A 22483-nucleotide genomic window follows, 5' to 3' on the forward strand; every position below is an offset into this window, starting at 1 on the left:
TTCCGCCACCTCCTCTAGCACCATCAGGATAAGGATGAAAAAAGAGACAAGCCTCTAAAACAATCCAGGTTGTTTCAGGCCTCCCTCAATCCCACCCCCCCCCCCCGCCCCGCATCCCAACCCACCCACACTCCGCCTCCCAGGGGGCCGCGCTCCTTCCCGTGAAAGCGACTTCTTTCAGCTACTCCCTTCGTGCTCATGCCAGAGACCAGTCTGTGCTCTCGCCGCCTCTTCACAACCTATCTATTTACCTTCTCATGTGCTGCTGTGAACCAAAAGGCGAGGCTTTTCCCAGCACTCAGGTAGGCACTGCCTAGTACGTGTTTGGAGAACAGAACCCTTTCTATGCACAACCCCTTTCCGGATACGCTTCTGCCCGAAATCACGTAGAACGACTTCCAGGCGCTCATAAGACCTATGTATACACTGCACACAGACTCTCAACTCTGGTTCCTACAGACTGGAAATCATCAGAAAGCTGAAATAACCAGACTTTTTTTTATAGTGTCACACTATCCTAACTGATGTTTGTAATTATGGCCTTGAGGCAAGGCAAGTTCCTTAACTGCCTTCCAAATTATCAAAGATCAAATTATGTTCAGTTGCGTTTTAGCGGTAAGTGTGTTTTAATTATATTCTCATTCTTGGGAAATTAGTAACCCACATGGCTGAAACAGATCATCAAGGCAGCTTTGTAAATAAAACATTCTGGATAAAGGTCAGATTTCCAGAATGTTCTCACAAACCCATATTCTGCCATCATTCTAAGTGAGAGGTTTCTAATTTATATCCTCTTTTTCCCCAAAAAGAATAATGGCCACTTATAAATTGGTATATTATGGAATAGTATTTTTAAATTAAGTGAGGAAACAGAGGATGAAGGAGAGGCAGGTAAATAGACGGAGCCAATAGTAAGGTCGGAATCAAAGACACGTGCCTCAACACCTCCATTTTAGCTAGAGACGAGCCCACATTTGCCTCTGAGCTTCCTAGCAGCCAAGGTAAAGAAGGAAACACCAGTGACAACATTCATACCACACACAAGAACGGGCTACTTAGTCAAAAAAATCATTCCTGGTCCATCTACCAAACTCAAGTTTCTCTCACACAAGAATCACACACAATCTGACTGAACCACGACATCCTTACCTCCATGCTGCAGGAAAAACCACGATGATTTTCAGTAAGCCGTACTCCTCTATCACCCCAAGGCCAGAGATCAAAATTCAAGTGCCAATGAAAATGGGGGAGGTACAATGAGCCAGGGGCACAGCAGAGGACAGGAGACAGGGGCTCTGACAAGCTGGGAAGTCTGTGTAGCACCTAACGCAGGAATCTCTACCTCAGCTCCAGCCAATGGCTACTGTGTGGGAATATGGGCCCCATGCTCCCAACAAATCCAATTTTTAAACTACGAAAGATTTCAAGCAACAAGAACACATACGACTAGGAAATAAGTAACCGTAATAAAGCAAACATCTGTATACCTACTCACTTCCTGTATCACTTAAGATATAGAACCTTCTTGTACTCTTGAAACCCTCTCCCCATCTATTATCACTACCCTGATTTTTTTTTACTTTTTAAAAATTTTGTAATGTTTATTTTTGAGAGAGAGAGCATGTGCAAGCAGAGGAGGGGCAGAGAAAGAGACAAAGACACACAATAGGAAGCAGGCTTCAGGCTCTGAGCTGTCAGCACAGAGCCCGATGCGGGGCTCGAACCCACGACCCGTGAGATCATGACCTGAGCTGATGTCGGACGCTTACCCAACTGAGCCACCCAGGCACCCCAATCACTAGGCCTGGTTTTTAAATGCGTCACCCCCTTGGGGATGTATGGTTCGCCACATGTGTGGACTCCTACCCTGTCTCCTGTTCCATTCTACACTATTCTGGTCTTTAATAGAAACAGGTTTCTACTACAACTTGCTTTTTTCAGGCCACACGTTCTTCATGAGACCTACTCTCATGATGCACCCAGCTCAACAATATCCATTTTCACTGCTGCACTGATTTCTACATGACATTCCACTTCTTTTAACTCAAATCTGTTGCTGACGGAGGTGTGAGTTGTATTGAATGTGTCACCTAATAAGCAATACAATGGATGTGACTGTACATGTCTTTCCTGGTGCACGTGGACAACGCTTCAAGGTAGGGCTAAATTCTAGAGTTCAGTCATGGCCAAACTAATTCCAACTCAGAAACAAGAGGCCGACGGCTTCATGGTGAATTGTGAAATAATTCTCTAAGCAGTAAAGCAACTCAGACCACATTTGCTCCTGCCCATGATCTAGCTTAATTCAAGGACAAAAGGGTCTCACATGGACAGACCAGAGGACCTTTGGGCAGGAGTTCATGAATACCATTTCTTAAATGAAGACTTTTGGACAGCAGAAAGTTTCACCTTATACTCATCCCCACACACCCAGAGGGAAGACCTACGTGCTGCTGACCAAGGACAGGTCCCTACCCTTTCAAAGCCTACCGAGTCAGAGGGCAATCTGACAGCCTGTTGGAAGGTCACATTATGCACTCAGAAGTGGTGTTATTAAACCACTAGCTACTGACAATGCCTCCAGAGTGGGAATCTGATTTCAATGATAAGTTACACACCTCTGCAGAGAGTAGGATTCCAAGTTTAAAAATTCAATGCATTGCCGTCAAAAATAAGTGTATTATGTGACAGATAATACCTCTATTTATATACCTATACAAGACATAGATAACCTATCTATGCATAGAAATACAATGTTGTCGTAACAAACCCCGACGTGATGATCTCCGGGAAGAACAGCAAGTGTGTTTTCTTTCCTAAGTTTTACTTCTCTGTATTTTTTTCAGTGATAGGTTACTTCCCTCCTAGTGTCATGAGAATGTGACTAATCAAGTTACCTTTCATTTTCAATGGCTCTTCTCCTCAAGAGCCCAAAATGGATCCTCTCCAACTAAAAATTCTTTTTTTTTATGATGAGATTTCTTTCAAAACATATTCACCCTAAAATGTTGTCTCCAAGATAGTCCACTGTGCTTTGCAAAAGGTACCGCACCTAACACAGAGCTCCCAGAAAGCTGGTAGACAATACAACCCATAACAGAAAAGTCTATCAGTGCAAAACACACACAAGAGTAGGTGTCCTTTGAACTGTAGATTTTTCACGTTTTCATAGTTTTCAAAAAGCTTTATGACAACGTAGCGGAACCCCACTTTATTCTTCTGTAAAGTGGCAATAATCACTCTCACCCTTCCTTCAAGCATGCAGGAGTGTGAAATATGCCTACTGCCTGGCCCACGACAGGCACTCAAAACGGTAGCCAATTCTAACACACGATGCCCCCCATCACCGCCATCGCCAGCATCGGGCAGCTGGAGAACCACCTAGATCAGGGACCGGCCCACGGCCGCCTGATTTGGTAAAGAGCTTCACCGGTACAGCCACACCCACGTTGGCTTACTGTCTAGGGTTGTCGTGGGGCCTCCAGTGGCCGGGCTGAGAACCTGCAATGCAGACTGTGTGGCCTGCATGCCCCAGATATTTATTATTTGGCACTTTATAGAAGTCTGCAGGCCCACCACCTAGCAGCTGTCAAGTGCTACACGTGCACACACTCGTGCACAAAGTTACAATTCTGAGGTGTCAAAAAAAAATGGGGGGAAATTTACATTTCTTTCCCTACATACATAAAAGCTATGGGCAGAAAGTTTCAGACGCAAAATGGCATTTTAACGGCTGACAGCCAATTTAATCCACTCGATTTTATCACTTTTCATCCAAATTGACCACCACCTTGCTTTAAAATATATGCCGCCGCAGCAATTCAAACCTCAAACCCCAGGAAGGCAGCAGGTACGTTACTGACAGAGAAACCAGTACCTTGCTCTCCCTCCTGAGCTACAGCAAAGGGATAGAGGAATTTTCCATTAATTTTAAAAGCTTCTTCCACCGAAAGCAGAAAAGATCTTTCAAGAAAACAAAAGGGTAATGTTTCAGCATTTAAATTCCGTTCTCTTCCCCAAGGGAAAAGAATTTCTCCGTGTTGCAGAGCGGGAATTGGATCGTTCCCACCAAACACGTTTCATTTCGAGGAGGGGAAGGGAGTTTTAAAGACTCGTTTTCAAGAAGCGTGACTCTCAGGCACCTGGAAGTTAAAGAGCTGGTACACAGAAGGCGCAGTTTGTGGGAGAAAAAGTTTCGGTAAGGCTGGTCTCCCTCTTTTATCTTTAAAATGTAAAAAAAAAAAAAAAAAATCAATTTTCTGAAGCCACCTGGACAATGTGGAGGAGAAGAAAAATTCAGCAAAGCCCACTCTCAACCTCTTCTGCTCCAGGAACCCTGTTTGCCCCAAGCAGGCCACGGAGCTGCCTGCGTGGCCCAGGGACGTAAGTGAACCGGGGCAGTCCGAAGGTTCCGTGGAGGGGAGAAGGAACTTTCGGGAAGCTCCTGTCACCATGTCAAAGTGGCGGCCGGCCGGCGCCCGCGAAGCGCAGTCTGCGGCACCGGAACCAGAACGGGCGGCTCACGCCGAGGAAGACGGAGCCGGGCTCGCTCAGCTCCTCCTTCGCCCGCTGCAGGGGTGACCTTCACCTTCGTCAGCGGAAGCCGCAGAGAAAGCAGGGTGCCGGGGAGGGGGGGATCAGCCTGAAGCTGTGCGAGAGAGCTGTCTGGTGAACAGCAGAACCGACAAAGGGCCGGGCAACCGCGCAAGCGAGCGCCCTTGGTTTGGCAGGAAGAGGGGCTCAGGCACGTGGCCCACAGCACGAGTGGCAAGCGCTCTAACACAGCAGGCTCGTGGAAAGCTCAACTAGCGGCTGGCGCAGGGGGACGAGCAGGGGTGGACCTCAGCGCCCCGTGGCGGGTGTGGGTGCCCTAGGGGGAACAGTGACCCCGACACCCCCCCCTCCCCCACAGCGCTCTGCATCCCCGTCTAGTCAATGCCTGGAGACGTGGACGATGAGCTGGTGGGAACGGACAGCCAGCTCCTCCCTGGGGCCCCGCCTGTCTGGGCCTAGATCCAGAGACCCAGAGAGACCCAGAGCGGTTCCGGGAGGGACGCGCAGTCCTCGGCAGTGTGATGGCAAGCCAGAAGGGAAGCAGCGGCCGGCCTGGGGACACCGCCCATGAAAAGGTCTGCATTTCCCCAGAGGGGAAGTGTGTCCTCATCCCCTAGAAGAGGACGGGGCAGGGAGTAAGGACCAGCTCTCAGGGAGCAGCATAGTAGCTGTGGCGGGAGCCCAGAGCCTTCCAGATTCCCGCGCAGACTGCAGAGAAGGGAGGACCGGGGTCTTTCCCGGTCTCAGGTGGAGCGGTGCGTCCACAGAAACCAGGGATGGCCCCCTGTCCCTGAGTAAGCACGCTGGGGCCACTCTCACCCATCGGCAGAGACAGGCCCGGGGCACGACTACACCCACAGCTGCTCCGTGACGGCTGGGGCTCAGGCTGCTCGTGCAGGAGGGACACAGTCTGTCCCCAGCAGGTAATGAGACGAGAGAGTCCTTCTCTCACCGAGGGAGAAGAGGAAGAGCGTGAAGAGATGCCTATCCCCGTTCAACACTACGCCTCAAAAATGGTTCTTCCCAGGAGCATCCGGGTGGCTCAGTCGGTTGAGCGTCCAACTTCGGCTCAGGTCATGATCTCGCAGCTCGTGAGTTCAAGCCCCGCATCGGGCTCTGTGCCGACGGCGTGAAGCCTGGAGCCTGCTTCGGATTCTGTGTCTCCTTCTCTCTCTGCCCCTTCCCCACTCACGCTCTGTCTCTCAAAAAATGAATAAATGTTAAAAAAAAAAAATTAAAAAAAGAAAAAAGAAATGATTCTTCCCAGGCCATCAACAGGGGCAGCCAAGGCAGCCAGAGGCTAGGTAACACGGCCAGGGCACACGCCTCAGGCCGTGTTGGAACCCTCACACTCTGGCCAACCTGGGGACAGACCACCTCCATCATCACTTGTAGTTCAGATTCAAGAATCAATTCTTTCCAGCAGGGATTGGAATGTAACTCCCAACTCTGCCACCAAGTACCCGTGGGACCTGAAATGGGAATAGTGTCACCACACCTCAGTTTCTTCCCCCGTAAAATGTGGGGCCCAGTAACACCACCACAGGGAGTGATTTTAAGCATCAAATGACACAAAGGGCTCAGAAAAATGCCCAACACAGTATAAACGCTGAACACATGTAAGCTAGCCAGCCTGACAAGGACCTTAACAATTATGAAGAAAGACACCCGCCCAAAACAACAGGAAGGCTGAAAACTCATGGATAAAATGGATTCTCTGTGCTTTTATTTTTTTTATCCACTCAACTATGCCCCCAAAGTGGATTAAATAAAAATGTTCCACTCATTCTTTCTACAGAGCTATTGGATCAAAGCGAGTTATTAGCTGAGCTACATAATTCATTTGATTAATTTGCACTGTAATGAGCAAGGAGGAGGCAAGAGACCTCAAAGCCGCTCCCGTTCCCGTCTTGGGGCTATTTCCAGTTTTAGAAAGGTATTCCGCTAGAGGACAGTCCTATAATGTGTCAGGAAACGAATGGTAAGCTTAACCTCCAAAGACGGCCGTCCAATCCCAGGGGCACCTCCGTACACAAAGGCACCGTCTGAAGGGCGAGGTGGCAGGATCACAGCCTCCCCCCCTCCCCCCCCCCCCACCGGCATGGGAATGGAGTTCCGATGTCAGCACTGCCATGTCCCAGCAGTGTGACTGGGGACGGTCTGCTCAACCTCTCTGAGCCTCGGTCTCCTGACCGGCTATGCTGATTAAATGAGAGGGTGTGTGGGACGTCCCAGTGCAGTTGTTGATACACAGTAGGGGCCTATTAAGTGCCATCAACTGTATTCATTTGCACCTAACCATTCATTCATTTACGGCTCCATTTCCAGGTGCGTGAGGCACTTTGGGGGAAGGTTTCTACCTGTTCCACATGAGAAAGCGGTTGGCACGGACGTCCGCAGCAATTCTTACACAAAAGCTAAGACAGTCAAACCTCGGGCTGTTGCAGACCTATCCCCAGAGCCACGGTGCTGCACCAGCATCTCCGTGGTGGAGAATGGGCAGGGGAGAGAGGGTTTTACTTCCTTTTAGATAAAGCAAACAATGACATCAAGCTGTTAGAAGCCGGGCCCCGCGTCTAAAATGACAGGGCCCCCTCAGACAACGCTTAGCACAAAATGTTGACCAATCACACCAAGCCAGAGGGCCGCAACCCCCTCCAGCTGATCGTCTTCAGGCGTCGTCCCCCAGGACCCAACTGCAGAGCGATGTTAAGAAACCAAAGTCTCTCGGCACCACTGCCCGAACCCGGAAAACGACATCTTCCTGCACGGTTGGAGACGGCCGGCCGGGCTCTGCGAGGGGCTTGCTGTCACGGGCCGAGAGCGGCAAGCAGGAGGGACGTGTGACAGCCCAGGGATGCCCGTGTGAGGGGCAGGAGGAGAGGAGAAGGCCGAGGGAAGAGAACATTTTCCAATCGTACCACTGTTGGAAAAACAAATCTTAATCGGAGCCAGCGAAAAGGACGCTAGCAGGCGTGTCCAATGGATATAGCGCTGATAAAGGACGCTCGGCTTCTGCCTCCGTCATCTGTCAGCCAGTGTCCTCCTGACAACCTGGTCAGACCCCCGTACACACTGCTCCCGCAGCCGGGACCGTCCTTCCTTTGTCTCTGTGGTGAATTCCTGCTCCGCCTGCAGACCCCAGCTTAGAAATGGAAGAGTGCTGGCGTTATCTTGCCCGGGCTAGGCCAAACCATGTCCCCTCCACCACCAGACCTCGCAGCTAACCCTCTCTTCTCTGTGGTACTCGTTTTGGTTCTCTGACCCCTTGCTGCTGGAAATCACTGTTTGACTCCGCCAGGAGGCTGTGAGCCCCTAAGGCAAGGACGAGGGTCATTCATCCATGTATCGGCTCGGCTGGCAACTCAAGACGTTGTTTGTTCTTTCATGTACTCATTCAAACGTTCACTGAGCACCGACGTGGACGCTGGCATCCACCTCTCTGGCACCCATTTCCCGTCTAGCAATGGTCTCAGTTTTCATGTGGGGCCCCCTCTTCCCAGCCTTCCATCTGCGTGTGTGAACAGGGCCCTCCCTTAGCCTAGCACATGAGCGAGATCCTGCGGCCGGCCGGAAAGGGAGTGTGGGATCTAAGCCGGCTCTATCCGAGTCAGCTGAAGCCTCTTGCTGGGAATGGAAGGAAACTCTTGCTTTTTCCTCTGCATGGGAACCTCAAACAACAACATTTGTCCAGGGGTTATCACAGCCATGTATGACCAGGCCGAGGAGAGGGGGACATCCACAGAAGATGATGCCAACTCAGAAATGGTAGAGGCGGGGCCAGACAGAGGGCAACAGGCACCTGGTAACACGGCTCGCATCTCACAATTCAGCCACACCTAAAGCCGGTGTCTCCCTGGGATCAAGGAACACTCTTCCTGGGGACAGTCAGGATAGGTGGTGCTCTGACACAGTAACAAGCAAAGCCTGGCAGATCCGGTCTGCTCCCGCTCTCACGCAGCCTGTAGGGGGCCCAGCGGCGTGCCCGTGCCGCACTGCACCCTCCAAGCAGCGACTCGGGAACCCAGGCTAGTGTTGTCTGTAGCCACGCCACACAGAACACACAGCTTCCAGGGTCACCACGGGAGAAATGCGAAGAAAATCCACTCCAGCCTTCAGCTTTGGAGGACACTCCCCACTTCTACTGACAGCCCAACGGCCAGCAGCCGTCACAGGGTCCTGACCAAACCATAAGGGAGACAGGGAAGGCCCCAGTCGTCTTCGTCCTGGAGGACAGCAATGACACAGGCCAGGCCTGATAAACACACAGCAGAGTCCCCACCACCTGCGACCAAAAGCCCCCTCCGTGAGATAAGCACCAGCACCGTCCAGGTGGCAGGGGTCACGGCAGGTGCCAGGACTAGAACTGTGAACGAGGCAATGGAAGAGGATGAGGGGGAGGGGAAACAAAGACACAGGCAGGCCAGCACACAACACGACACTCGCACGACGAGGACAGCAGACAGGGCTGCGACCAGACACCTGGGGAACCGAACCCGGCCTTGGGCAGGGCAGCCGGGTGACGGGGAAAGCTCCTGGGAGAAGATCTGAAGGATGCAAGGCAGCAGCCGGGGCAAATGGGGAGGGAGCACGGAGAGAGAACAGGGATTCGGGTGAAGAGCAGCTTGTGGGCAGGTCTGGAGAGGAGCACACACACATCTGGGAACTAAAACAAGCCGGGAGGGAGGGGAGACCTGTGTCTCAAAGAGAAGGCACGAGCTGTAACACACAGGGTCTCACGGTGTGAACATGTTAAAAACACGTTTCGTCTAAATCCGTCTAAAGGCAAAGGTGAGCCATTTTGAGTTTTACGCAGGGAAACAGCCTGGACCAACCCGGCCTAGAGCCGTTTTTCATCATTCCGTCCTCGAGCATTAAAGTCAACCCCTCCCTCCTCCACGTCTCAGCCTTTGGCCCCACCCCCACCTGCTATAGCTCCACTCTGCCAGGGATACCTCCTAGATGCTACTGGTGGGCTGGCTGGTGGCCTGGGGTGGGACACTTCTGTCCCTTCACCTGGCCTATTCTCAACACTGAGCCCAACCCCAACAGGACAGTGCCTCCTGTACCCACTTCTGTAGAGACGATTCCTTCTGAGGACCCAGAAGTAGCTCCAAGAAGCCACTTCCCGCTTCGAGGAGGAAAGCAAATATAAAACAGGCCCAAAAGAGTGTGGGTCTGAAAAGCTCAAAACCAGCCACCCCAATTACAACTTTTTTTTTTATCTACTTCCCAAAAAGGAGGAGTGGATCATTTTCCCTGGTGTCTAAGAAAGTTTGGTCCATTCACTGTCAAGGACGCCAGACTCCCAGATCAGAGACAAAACCAGAAATGAGACTTCAACAGAATGGGAAGGCAGCCAAGAGGAGAGAGTGAGCCAACCGCAGGGCCTGTCACCATCACCAGAGGGCAGTGACTCCACCAGGACATGGGAAACGAGAGGCCCGAAGGTCTCAGAGAAATCAGAAGATGGGCAAGGCCAGACGCTAACAAGACTGGGGCGTGCGCGTGCCGCACAGGGACACAGATGTCACCTGCAGCTGGCGACGCCCTGCCTAGGGCAACGTGCCCCCGAAAGACCAGGGAGCCAGAGCGAGGAAAGACGGCCTGCCCGGTGAAAAGGGGCGCTGAGAAGAGTGGAGCTCCTCCTTTGTCGCACTGGGTGGGGAGCGTGTGCACACAGGAGCAGATTGAGGACATCTGCTGAGCACAACCGACACCAGGAGCTGCTCGCCGTGTGAGCAAGCACTCAGGTTTGTTTGCGGGTATGGAGCGTGTCAGTGAGAATTTATCTCTGTGACCCCTCCTCATCCCTGCCGTAACTCCCGGGTCTGACAAGCTGATGGCCGGCTCACTGGTCAGGGCCTTCACGGCCCAGGCTCTGAAAAAGCCAAGTTAGAGCCAGCCAGGAAGGCCCAGCTCCTGCTAGCTGGGCATCAGGAGGCCCTAACAGCGAAAAGGGCTGGTGTGGGAGTCAGACGGCCCAGGGTCGCGTGCTGGCTCTACGCACACAAGCCCTGTGACCTCGGACGGGGCTCTCCGCTCCAAGCCTCGGTTTCCTCATCTGTGAGGATGTACCAAACATTAAACAATCCAAGGTGCCACCATCAGCACACGCCTAGAAAGAGAGTAAGCCCTCAATTTATGCTAACTGCTGTCACCATCATTACCATAGATTATTGGCTGCTTTTCTTTACATAAATGTCACCAGAAGCCAAACAGATCACAGAGTGTTCGTACCAGCTTTATGCTTCAGCTTACTTCCCATTAATAGTAACCTGCCATCATAATGAGAATAAATGCTGCTAATATGCCATTTATTTCACCCATGAGCAAAATTCAGGGAATGACTACATTCATACGATAAACGATAAGCATCCTATAATTTGAAAAATCAAAGTACATAATAAACCCTCAAAAACACTGGTGGGAGAAATTCTCCAGTTTCTTCAATAAATTACAAGTAAAACAAGGGGGCCAGGGAAGATACAGGTGGGAAACCTGTAGTTTGAGAGACCTTAGGGGTCTATGAACCAATCACAGTATGTGGATGGATCCCATTTGGATATGAGTCAAACATGTGTCTGGACTGGAAATCTGAACACTCACCAGAGACTTGATGGCATTAAGGAACTATTGCTGACTTGTAGGTAGGATAGTGATATGCGTAGGCTGTTTTTCTTTTTTAAAAAAGGGGAAACCCTATGTCTTATAAGAGATTAAAATACTTTGGGATGAAATCAAGGCCATGCTTTGGATTTGCTTCCAACACAGGGAGAAGATGGGGAAGTGGAAAGATACACGGACGAAGCAAGATTGGCCGCGCGAGTTCACAAGGGTGGAGGTTCACGGACCGCACGTGGAAGCTCATGTGTTGTCCTGTCTACTCTTAAATACATGTGAAGAATCCACAGCAAAAACACCCTTTTAACGACTACTGGCAGAGCCACCTGTGGGAGACAGCCTGTTTCTTCTGAGGTCATCATCAGGGAATGAGCTCATTCATCAACACACAGGAGGCCGGGAGACCCAGGGCACTGGTGGAAACTTTGTAAGCCCCGGTCACTCCTCTCCGAACTCCTCAGTTCCCGGCGCTCCCAGCGCAGGGCCAGTGTAGCTGTGCTGGAGACACAGCCATGGTCAGTACCAGCTGGAATCAATGTCTGACGGAAGCAAGGGCCACACAGGAAGACAAGACCCGAGCTGGGTGGTCCTCAACGAACTAGAGGCTAAGCTTCCTCTCCCAGGCTCCTTCTGCCCCGAGGAGGGGGATCCGGAAGCAAGGGGCCCTCTGAAAGGTGCTCCGTTCACAGAAGTTCCTCTCTCCGATATTCCCATCTGAGATTCGCCGGGACTGTATGTGTGTGTGTGTGCGTTTTAAAACCTCTTACCTTTTACAAATATATTCTGGAATAAGTGGGAATGAAGTTACATGAAATCTTGAGTTTGCTTCACAATATCGTGAAAGACTGCGCAGGAGACTGGGACAAAGAAGACGCGAGAGTGGTGAAGAGGTGGGTCACTATTGAAGCCAGGAGATGGGGACACACAGGCTCATGAGACTATTCTGGGTTTTGTACATGTTGCCACGTCTCCAAAATAAAAAGATTTAGAGAAGTCCTTAGAGGTTTAGTCTTGTCTGTCATTCACATTTTAGTGAGAATTACACCTACCCCTCCAGGAAAGAAAACTCCTTACCAGGTTTCACTCATAGGTGACACTTCAACGGTCTTACTTTCTGAAAAAACATTTCCACGCCCCACCACGAGGGGAGAGCCTGGTCTTAATCACTCAGCACCTTGTGACTAAAATAACAAAAACAAACTCACACCCTATTTTTCATTAGGAGCAGAGGTCTCATGTAGATCTCAGCTCAGGGTTCTTCACCCTGAGTCCTTACATGGAATCCGGTAGTCTACTGCAAACTTCATCATCCTTCTTTCGTATAAAAAGGACTCTCAGATCCATCAAGATGGCCTGATGCCACTGGGGCCAATTTATGAACCAAGTGCTGGCAGTCTGACCGTTCCCAAGGTCCAGGTCGCCTCAGGGAACTTTTCCATTATCTCTGGCATGTGGTTATGAATGTGGTTTTTTTTAGCCAGCTGCAGCTTACTTTTCCATTAATAGTAACCTGCCATTATAATGAGAATAAATGTTGCTAATATACCATTTATTTCACCCATGAGCAAAAATTCAGGGACCAACTACACTCACACAGTAAATGATAAGTATCCTATAATTTGAGAAATCAATCAAAAGCTAGCTGAGTCCTGACACACGGGAGGAAGTAAAAACCTGTTTGCAGAGAGGAGGGGCTGGCAGTTCTGAAGCAGGTGAACCGGCGATTTAACAGCAGGGATGCAGGGCCATACCTCAGAAGTTGGGTACGGAGGGGAGTGGGGGTGGCTCAGTTGGTTAAGTGTCTGACGCTGGCTCGGGTCACGATCTCACGGTCCGTGGGCTCAAGCTCCACGTCGGGCAACCCAGGGCTTCATTAAGTCACATCTACCACTTTCTACAAACATCGCAGTGAACAGCTGATTCCGCTCGAGAGACTGTCATTCGGCTCACTATTTAGGGAGCTCCTACTGTATGCTGGAACCACGTCGGGCAATTAACATGCAGTTAAAAAGATAACATCTACGGTTCCCTCGAGGAGCTCCCAGCCTGGGGCTCTATTCCACTCGCTACAGAAGCAGGTAATTGCAGGTAATTGCCGCACCGAGGAGATCACACCCTTCTGCCGCAACTAAGGAAGGGTGCGCGGTGTGCCCCCTCCCCGCAGCACCGCTGTGAACGGCTGGCGCCGTACCATCCCTGTTTTCTACCGCTCGTTTTCCTCCCTCCACACATTCTCTCCAACACGACCAGGGACCATCCCTTCTGTTCGGTCAGGCCCAGCCTCTGTTTCTCCCGTGAGAGCGGCCTTCCAGAGCATGGCAGACGGATTACAGGTTTGCGCTCTCGTGCTGGGCGGCCTGGGTGATTCGAATCCAGCTCTGCTGCCTAGCAAGCCGAAAAATCTTGGGCACGTTCCTCAACTTCTCAAAGCTCCATCTGTGAACAGCTTCCTCCTTGACGAAGTCTGCTGAGGATCACATGAGTTCATCCACGTAAAGGCTTTCTTAGCGCGTGGCCCGGAAAGAAGCGTGCACCCAATAGCGAGCTGTGAGTATCACAGTGGCTGGTAAATAATCGGTGTTTTTATATTCGTGTTCTCCCCCCTCACCAGATGAGCCTACACCTGCCAGCATTCTCCCTTCCTTCTTGCTTTCAAAAGTTAACCATCACAGGGTGTCGAGAACCATCTCTCGATGGCCAGTCTTTGGTCCCTGATGCTCTCCAGCCATTAAAAGGCGACTCACAGTGTAGACTTTGGGTCCTGAGCTGCCAGGGGTGTGGGATCCAGGTCACTGAGCACCGATGTGTACGCAGTGTGCACGGGCGGACGAGGCGGCTTCAACGCTGAGAGACATCTAGGAAAAGAATGTTCAGGAACTCCCTTCTCACTGGGACGAATCACGAAAAAGTAATTCAGTTGTTGGGGTTCTTCAAACAGTCGTATTATTTAAAATGGAAGGTCGCTTTCTCCCTCTGCTCCTGAAATTAAGGAAGTGCATCAACTCTTCCCCCACATGCTTTCATTACTTCACACAGACACGTGTTTAGAACCCCTTGGTAACAACCAACCATAATGAAATGACAGACAAGCATCACAAAGAACGTTGAAAAGCACTCAATTACTGCTAACCTAAAGGGTTCGGCCAAAGTCTTGGGGTAAAGAGATGTCACAGACGAAAGATCACTGACAGACGGACCTCCCTGTGCCATCAGAAACAACGAAAAATCAGTCTGGGGGACCGAATGCCTTTGGAGGACCATCTCTGCTCCAAGCCCGTCCCTCCCCGCTCCTCCGCCATGGCCACCAACTCTATTACTGGTCCCGGAGTAAGGAGGTTACAGACCACGAGACAGGAAGTTAAGGCTGACGAGACCAATTCTTAGCCCCCGACCACCACCCCCTCCGACGCGGCAGCTGACAAGAACAACAACGCAAGCGCACCCCACCGCCACCTTCCCTGCACGTCACTAACTCCATTCAGGGAGATGGGGAGACTCTGTCACAGTCAAAGCAGGTGGTGGCACGGCCACACACGGCCTCCAAAGCACTGTCATCTGGCCCACCGACTTCAGCAGCCACAGCGCTACATCTCTCCACATGTCTGCTCTGTTCCAGACATGAGGGTCTCCTTTCTGGTCCTAGAACCTGCCTGTTCTCTCCGTGGGCAGGACCTTTGTCCTTGCCGTTTCCTATGCAGAAAGCAGGAACCCACTAAACACCAGATCAAGCAACTAATGTCCCACGGAACAAATGAACTACGGTGCTTCGCTCAGTGGGCCAAGCAGCCAGCCAAGGTCTTCTCGAGCCTTCACAGCCAGAGTTACCAAAGAGCAGGTCAGCTCTCCAGCCGGACCAACCTACAGGTGGATCCCTGCCTCAGGCCTGGGGCTGAGCATGCTCAAAGGAGTCAGGGGACAGGAGCACTAATCTCTGCAATGTGAAAAGGTCTGACCAAGTCCTTACAACTCAACACTCGGCCCTGGTTTTCCTGAAGGGACACAAGCTACCAACCCACTTCTGCTCTGAGAAGAACCCTGCCACTGTTCTGAGCTCAAGAGCTCTTCATTCATTCAATGAACCAGAGACATGCCTGTCCTAGGAGAACTTAAAAATACTCGCATTACCACTTGCCAATAAACGGTAGCTGAGTATACACAGATGAGAACAGATGGTCTCTGCCTTCCGGGGACTCGAGGTCCTGGGGGAGACAAACACACAGGCTACCACAATCCTGAAGGAAGGGGGCCCATTCGCCTCTCTACCCAGGCTTTCTGGGAAGGCACTGATGGCCCAGCACCTGAGAGCACCAGCAGCCAACTCTGGTCAAAGACCCCACTGAATAGGGCTTCAAGGATAGGTGTTGGGGTGACGAGAGGCCCTGAGGGGACAGTCTCCCCAGGCCCTTCCATCCTGGTTTGGAACTCTTCCCCTATCAGCCTATTGTGCTAAGACCCCAGCTCTTTCCCCTTTCAGCTCCCGTGAGTTAGAATTCAAATTGTTTCTCACCTCTCTTCTTTAGATTTCATTAGCAACACAATGAAACAGACCACAAGGCTGTCTGAGGAACCAGAGATGAGCCTAGGGGCTCCTCCTCAAAGACCCTGCCTCAAGGTCAGGCATGTCTCCCGGGTAACAGTGGGTATTTTCCTGATTCCCCAAATAAAACACACCATAGAATATTCAGAAAGTACTACAAGTAGAGTTGTATACTTATAGGTGTATACGTGCACGACTTCTGATAAATACTATCACCATGTGACTACAACATATACAACATAGATATGCACTTATACAGTATATATTTTACATAGGAGTTACCTAATTGAAAACTTAGCCCTCCAGCTTTACCACGGAGTACGGTGACAATGGTTTCTTGTTAAAAAAAAAAAAAATTTATCCTATCAGAGAAGTCCCTTTAATTTTTTTAAAGATTTCTTTTTAAGTTTATTTATTTTGAGAGAGACAGACAGAGAGAGAGAGAGAGAGAAAGCATGAGAGGGGGAAGGGCAGAGAAAGAGGAAGAGAGAGAATCCCAAGCAGGCTCCGCACAGTCAGTGCAGAGCCTGACATGGGGCTCAAACTCACGAACCGGGAGATCATGAGCAAAGCCAAGTCAAGAGTCAGGGGCTTAACCAACTGAGCCACCCAGGTGCCTGCCTTTATTCTTTAGATCAGGAATATTTTTATCATAGAGCTGTCAACTCACTATGTTGTACACTTGAAACATTATATATCAACTCTACATCAATGAAAAGTATTTTTGTTAGACATAGATAGAGATGATGAACATTATCAAATCACTTTTTAATACCAATCAAGATCACTATCTGGTGTTTCACCTTTAATTATTAATAAGCTGACTTGATTGATTTCCTAACATTAAGCCATCCTTGAAATCCTAAATAAGTCCCATTTTAACGCGGATTACAGATTTTTTATGCCGTCTTTGTGATTTTTTGATATTGGCATAATGCACATTTGAACCAAGATACAGACACGTGGATATAAAGACAGAGATGATGCTTTAAGGGAGCCCAAAGAGCAAAATGGCCATAAAAGCATCCAGGTTTGCTATCTCCTAGGGACCTCCTCGATGTTCACAACTTTCTCCCGGTTGTTTGGTGCCCTGCAGGCAAGCTGGGCTCGTCTTCCATTCATGTGGATAATCCATGTTATCCTCGGAAAGAGACCATCTCATCCACGCGTGCGCACTGCTGAGCACAAAGTCGTTTGTCATATTCTCTCCTGTCTGTAATCTCCAAATCCAAGGGTCCATTTGTTTGCTTACTTTTAACATCACATTTTCGTTTTCTCTCCTTGCTTGCCACAGGCACCAAGACTTTCTAATTAAATATTTTCGAAGAACCCGCTCTAGGTTTTCTTCACCAAGCACAATGCTTTCACCATTTTGTGTTTTGCTTTGTTGGTGGGGAAGGGGGGGTAGGGTCTGATTGCTTTGCTACCATCTGTGTGACAGGTTGGACCTGTTTCCGGAAATTCCACAAAGCAGCCACCATGGGGGTAAAGGCACAGGGACAGCCAGCCTTACCTCGATGAGCTTTCTCTCGTAGGAGCTCGCCAGCTCCTCGGCGACTTCTCCCGGCTTCTGCTCAGTGACTGCAACTTCTCCATCAACGTTCCAAAGGTTTGGGACAGCTTTAGGAAAACAAAGAAACCCCATAAATATTTTCACAGTAACCAAAAGTTATTCTCCCAGTGAAAAAATGTTTTGGTCTTTGCCAAATGGTTTCTCCACAGAGAGAGTGCTTTTGATGAGGCAGAAAAAAGATCCCAACTACTAATGACTTCACCCCTCCAACATTTTCACACAAGTACAATGAAGTGAATGGTAAGAATGGAAGTGTCACAGGGACAGACGCACAGAAGTCTGGGGAACCGCCCGGTCACCACTCCCCATCCCAGAGCAAAAAAGACGACGCACGGGCAAGATGTAGGAGCCTCCGTTTCCACCTGTTACGTTGGTCACATTTCTTTTTCTCCAACAGCACAGTTCCCCAGTGCAGGACCGCCCGCCTACAGCTGGACGTCAACGGCAGGGGTCAGGGCAGACGCAGAGCCGCTAAGAATGAACGTTTACCAACCGTGCTTAGGGCGGAAGCTAGGCAGCTTCGGGAAACACTCGACAACCGATGCAGAATCCCCAGCAAGGCCATCCAAACAAGAGACTGGCTCCCAGGCCAGCGCAGGAGTTAGGAGCACAGAAGACACGGGCGGGTGCCACTCCTCCTTTGAGAGTCGCATCCATGAATACTTGCTTTGTAGAAAAGGACAAGAAGTGAGAACTGGGAACGAGCAGGCGAATTCCAAGAAAAACAAGGGAACACGGACAGGAAGGAAGTGCCCCACTGGCGTGGATCAAGAATGTGGATTAGCCCCAAGCCCAGAAAGAAGCATCAGGTAAGCGGATTCCATCTCCTGCGTGTTCCAGGAGACGGAACTCCCGGACGCCCCATCGACTGAGGAGATGGTAGTGAAGGCCAGCCCCACTCTGGCACCAGCAATTGGACAGACTGGGGGAGGACGAGAAAGTGGGCCAAGGCTAAGCAAAACTGGGGGTACTGAGTCTGCACCGGACTGTGGCTCCGCCTTCAGCCCTCTCCCGGAGCCTCCATCAGGCCACGAGATAGAGGCCCAGAGGCAGCAGGGCCCTGAATGACGACACACATCCCACTGGAATGCGTCCTAAGCTGCTCCCATCCCAGGAGTGACCGCAGCCCAGCCAGTGCTGAGGACAGTGACCCAGGAACCCTCTGCAACCTGAAATAGGTACTGAGAAAACCTTTAAAGGGCTTCCACTTCAAGGTGACAGACTGAACACATTCATTTACGCTCGCATCCTCTGAGTCCCATTGAAACACCAATTTTAAAAATTCTAGCAGCATCACCCTTGAGAAAGAAAGGGAGTGACAGAGGGGACAAGACGACAAAATTCAAGAAGCAGGCCAATCACTGGCGAGCAACAAGACAGACCTGAGAGAGTTTCCTTCTGGGCTGCAGGTGCACAACACCAAAATACAATCTCATTCAAACGGGGCAACTCGCCAAGAGCTGACAAAGTGCTATTACAAGACATTTCTAGAAGTGGGGGGGGAAGGGTAAACATGGGGCTGAATATGAAGAGGAAAGATAAAAAAGTCTGTTTAAGAAGCAATTTGCAGAGGTGCCTGGGTGGCTCAGTCAGTTGAGTGTCAGACTTCGGCTCAGGTCATGATCTCGCAGCTCGTGGGTTCGAGCCCCGCATCGGGCTCTGTGACGGCAGCTCCCAGCCTGCTCTGGATTCTCTGTCTTCCTCTCCCTTTGCACCTCCCCCGCTCCTCTCTCTCTCTCAAAAATAAACAAACACTGGAGGGGTAGGGGAAGGGGGAGGAGGGAGAGGAAGGAGAGCAGGGGGAAGGGGGGGAAGAGGGGGAGGAGGAGAAGAAGGAGAAACCATTGCAGAAAATTAAGGGCTTATTCTCCAGAGAAGGCGAAAACAGTGGTCTGGACCGAGCTGAAAGCATGGGTACCCCACAGGAAAGAGAGTGAGAAACAGTACTGCTGAACTTCTTCCATTCCTCCTTTCCCATTCCCCAGCAGCCGGAAGCCAACTTAGTACAAAGGATTGTCCTGGAATTTTAACAGGCTGAAGAAAAGACCGGAAGGGGCTGATACGAGGGGCTCTGCAGTGACACAGCACAGCCAGATCACCCCACCAGGGCACGAACAGAGCTCCTACACAGAGAGCTCGGCTCTGTGGCACCCCACCCCTATCTCGGAGCACACGGCCAGAGATCGCCTCATGTCTGAGACAAGCACCTAAGACAGAAAACCCGGACCAGAGACTACAGACAGAAGAGAACATCTTGTAAGGGAGAGACACAAGTTAGGGAAAAATACACTCGAGAATCTGCAAACTGTCGGTCACAGTCCCAGAGACAGAAGATGATGGAATAGCTGAAAACAGGAACAGGGAGGAGTCTAAAAAGAAGAAAAAGAGGCACACACACACAGAGTAAAAAGACAAACTCGTTTGGAAAGCCAAACTGGGACGGAAGTAACGGAACACTAGATACAAAGGACAGACGGTAAGAGAATGTCTGGAAGACAGAGCCAAAGGATAACAAAAGGGGAAAAAAAAAATGAAACTGAGAATTACCATTTGAGAGGAACCAAGAAAGGGAAGGGGGGAAAAAAAGTTAACAGAGACCAGGAAATCAAAGACTTCATTCAAGTAATGTCCTAGAACCAGAGAGGCGGGTGTGGGGACAGAAGAGCCCAGTGGGCACACAGCACGAGGGGTGAACCATGCTCAGGCACCTCACAGGGAAATTTCAGGTCAAGAGAGACAAACCGAAGAGGGTGCTAACTTCCGGAGCGGAGGCAGAACTTTTACAGATGACAGAAAGTTCTAGATGACCTTGGATTTCCGAACAACCCTGTAAGCTAGCAACCGATCAAGTGATAACTGCTGTCAACACCCTGAGGGCAATTATTTCCACCCTGGAATTAGGAACCAAGCCAAACCCTGTGGTAAGAAAGTAAAAACATTTTCAGACATGCAATCTTCCAAAAATCTTAACCCGCCCCCAACCAAAAAAAAAAAGACAAAAAAAATCTAAGAAAAAGAACACAGTTTCTACGAAAGAGAAGATACGACACAAGAGCAAGGAGATTATTAATAACCAGGAAGTGGAAACCACCCACACAGCCACCGTGGAGGACTGATGGATCAACAGAAGGCGCTCGTCCCTGCAGCCGAAGACCACTCAGCCCTCAAAAGGAGTAAAGCACTGACACGGCTTACAATACGGATGAACCCTGAGAACGTCGTGCAAAGGGCGAGACGCCAGAAGAGACACAAAAGGTCACGGACGGCCGGATTCGATTTATGCAAAACGCCAAGAACAGGTATGGGTTTCCAGGGGCCGGGAGGAGGAAGGGATAAGGGATGACCGCTAATGGGGATGGGGTTCGCCTTTGGGATGACGAAATCGCTCTGTATTTAGAGAGAGGGGACGGTCACATGCCTTGTAAATGCACTGAAACCCACTGGACTGCACACCTTGTAAGGGTGAACTGTGTGGCCCGCGAACTACATCTGACCGAAGAAGCGCTAAGACCAGAGAGCTGGTGGGGACAAGCCCACGGAGCAGCCAGGCTCCCTCGGGCCACGGCGGGCAGAGGACTGCAGGAGACACGGCCTCACAGGGGCCCGGTTTTTCACATATTCACATCTCCGTAAGTGAGAGAGCACGTGCAGTTTGATTAGTAAGTAATAAGTTCACACAACACCAACCATGTTTGTTTGGTTGTGTTCCAGTAGGAACTCAAAAGAAATTTAGAAGTTGTGCCAAAATAACGATCCCGTACCTTGCAGCTCGGCTAGATAGCATTTTTGGGATCCTAGTAATGTATTCACCGAAGAGGGACCAAACTAAAAACAGGGTATGTCTGTGCTAGAGGACGGGTGGGGAGAGGGGTCCCTGCGGGGAGAGGGACCCAAGAGCTATCCTCCCCGCTCCACAGTGAGAAATCAGTCAAGAATACCTACAACTGAGGGGCGCCTGGGTGGCGCAGTCGGTTAAGCGTCCGACTTCAGCCAGGTCACGATCTCGCGGTCTCTGAGTTCGAGCCCCGCGTCGGGCTCTGGGCTGATGGCTCAGAGCCTGGAGCCTGTTTCCGATTCTGTGTCTCCCTCTCTCTCTGCCCCTCCCCCGTTCATGCTCTGTCTCTCTCTGTCCCAAAAATAAATAAACGTTGAAAAAAAAAATTAAAAAAAAAGAATACCTACAACTGAGAAATCAACAAGGAGCAGTAGACACGTATTATTGAGAGACATTAAGGTAAGTACCAGAACCGTAAGGTAAATGTTTGAAGCAGTTGCCTGTGGGGGTGGGAAATGGGGGTGGGGGAGGGGTGGCAGCTAGAGGTACCAGGTCTTTTACGGTAAGGCCACGTGCCAGCGTGGGACTTAGAAAACAGAAGGGCGGAATTGATTTTAAGGAAAAGAATCTGAGAGGAAGCTGCACTTAGAAAAGTTCAGACAGTAACAGTGCCCATCAAGGCAGGGCAGACGCCCCAGCACGACAGTGGCTGTGGCTGATCAGCGCAGTCTGGGGCCAGTCCGCATCTAAGGTGTGACGGACGGGCTAACGGCCCGGTCCGCAGGTGCTCTCCAAACGACCTGATCTTCGCCTGAGCGAGGGTGCTTTCCGCCACAAGGAGATCCCGCTGCTCAGAAAGACGTGGCCTTCCAACCCGCTTGAGGTCTGCACATCTCTTTAGAAATCCAGCCACTGGCCTTCCTTCCTCAGATACCAGCCCCTCTGTAGGTTCATGTGAGAGCAAGCCACGGTGCTCTGCACTGAAGGAGGCAGATGCATGAATAAGCTTGTTAACCTTGAAGACTAGGAACCAGACCCTGGACAGTCATGAATTTATAAAAGGTCTCTGAGAAACGAACCAGCCAACCTTCCCCTGCAACTCTCTGACCTCCTGGTGCCCCGGTCCAGCTCCTGCAGCTTTAACAAGCATGTCAGAGACTTCTATTCCACGCACGAAATAATAAATAGCAAATCCCAGCTACACCGCGATCTTCTCACTGGTCGGCAGCCTCCAAGATGGCTCCCAGTGATCCCTCCCTCCTGGCACTCACGTCATTGGATCTCCACCCCTGCGTATAGGGCTGGACTTACTGACTCACCTCGAAGGAACACGATGTGGTGGAAGCGAAGGGATGTCACTGTGGAGATTAAGTTTTAGGAGACGGTGGCTTCTGTCTTGGGTGCCCACTCCCACTCACTC

General features: G+C 50.6%; 1 protein-coding gene across 11 annotated transcripts in view; it reads right to left on the minus strand.

The window, feature by feature from the left end:
- Positions 1 to 22483, minus strand: part of SNX29 (sorting nexin 29) — a 499996-nt gene that overhangs the window by 224091 nt on the left and 253422 nt on the right. For 10 of the 11 annotated variants that reach the window (XR_006963587.1, XR_006963584.1, XR_006963586.1 and 7 more), the window contains one exon: positions 17229 to 17335. Coding sequence is in view for 7 of the 11 variants with exons in the window: in XM_047087507.1 (XP_046943463.1) it covers positions 17229 to 17335 (107 nt within the window). In the remaining 4 variants the exon portion in view is untranslated. Of the gene's footprint in view, positions 1 to 17228; positions 17336 to 22483 lie in introns of those variants that run through there. The other variant, XM_047087513.1, reaches the window with a different exon arrangement.

The sequence above is a fragment of the Lynx rufus genome, unplaced genomic scaffold, assembly GCF_022079265.1.
Source record: "Lynx rufus isolate CCGP_SWC_20201006 ecotype Redwood Valley unplaced genomic scaffold, mLynRuf1.p SCAF_23, whole genome shotgun sequence".
NCBI classification, from domain to species: Eukaryota; Metazoa; Chordata; class Mammalia; order Carnivora; family Felidae; genus Lynx; species Lynx rufus.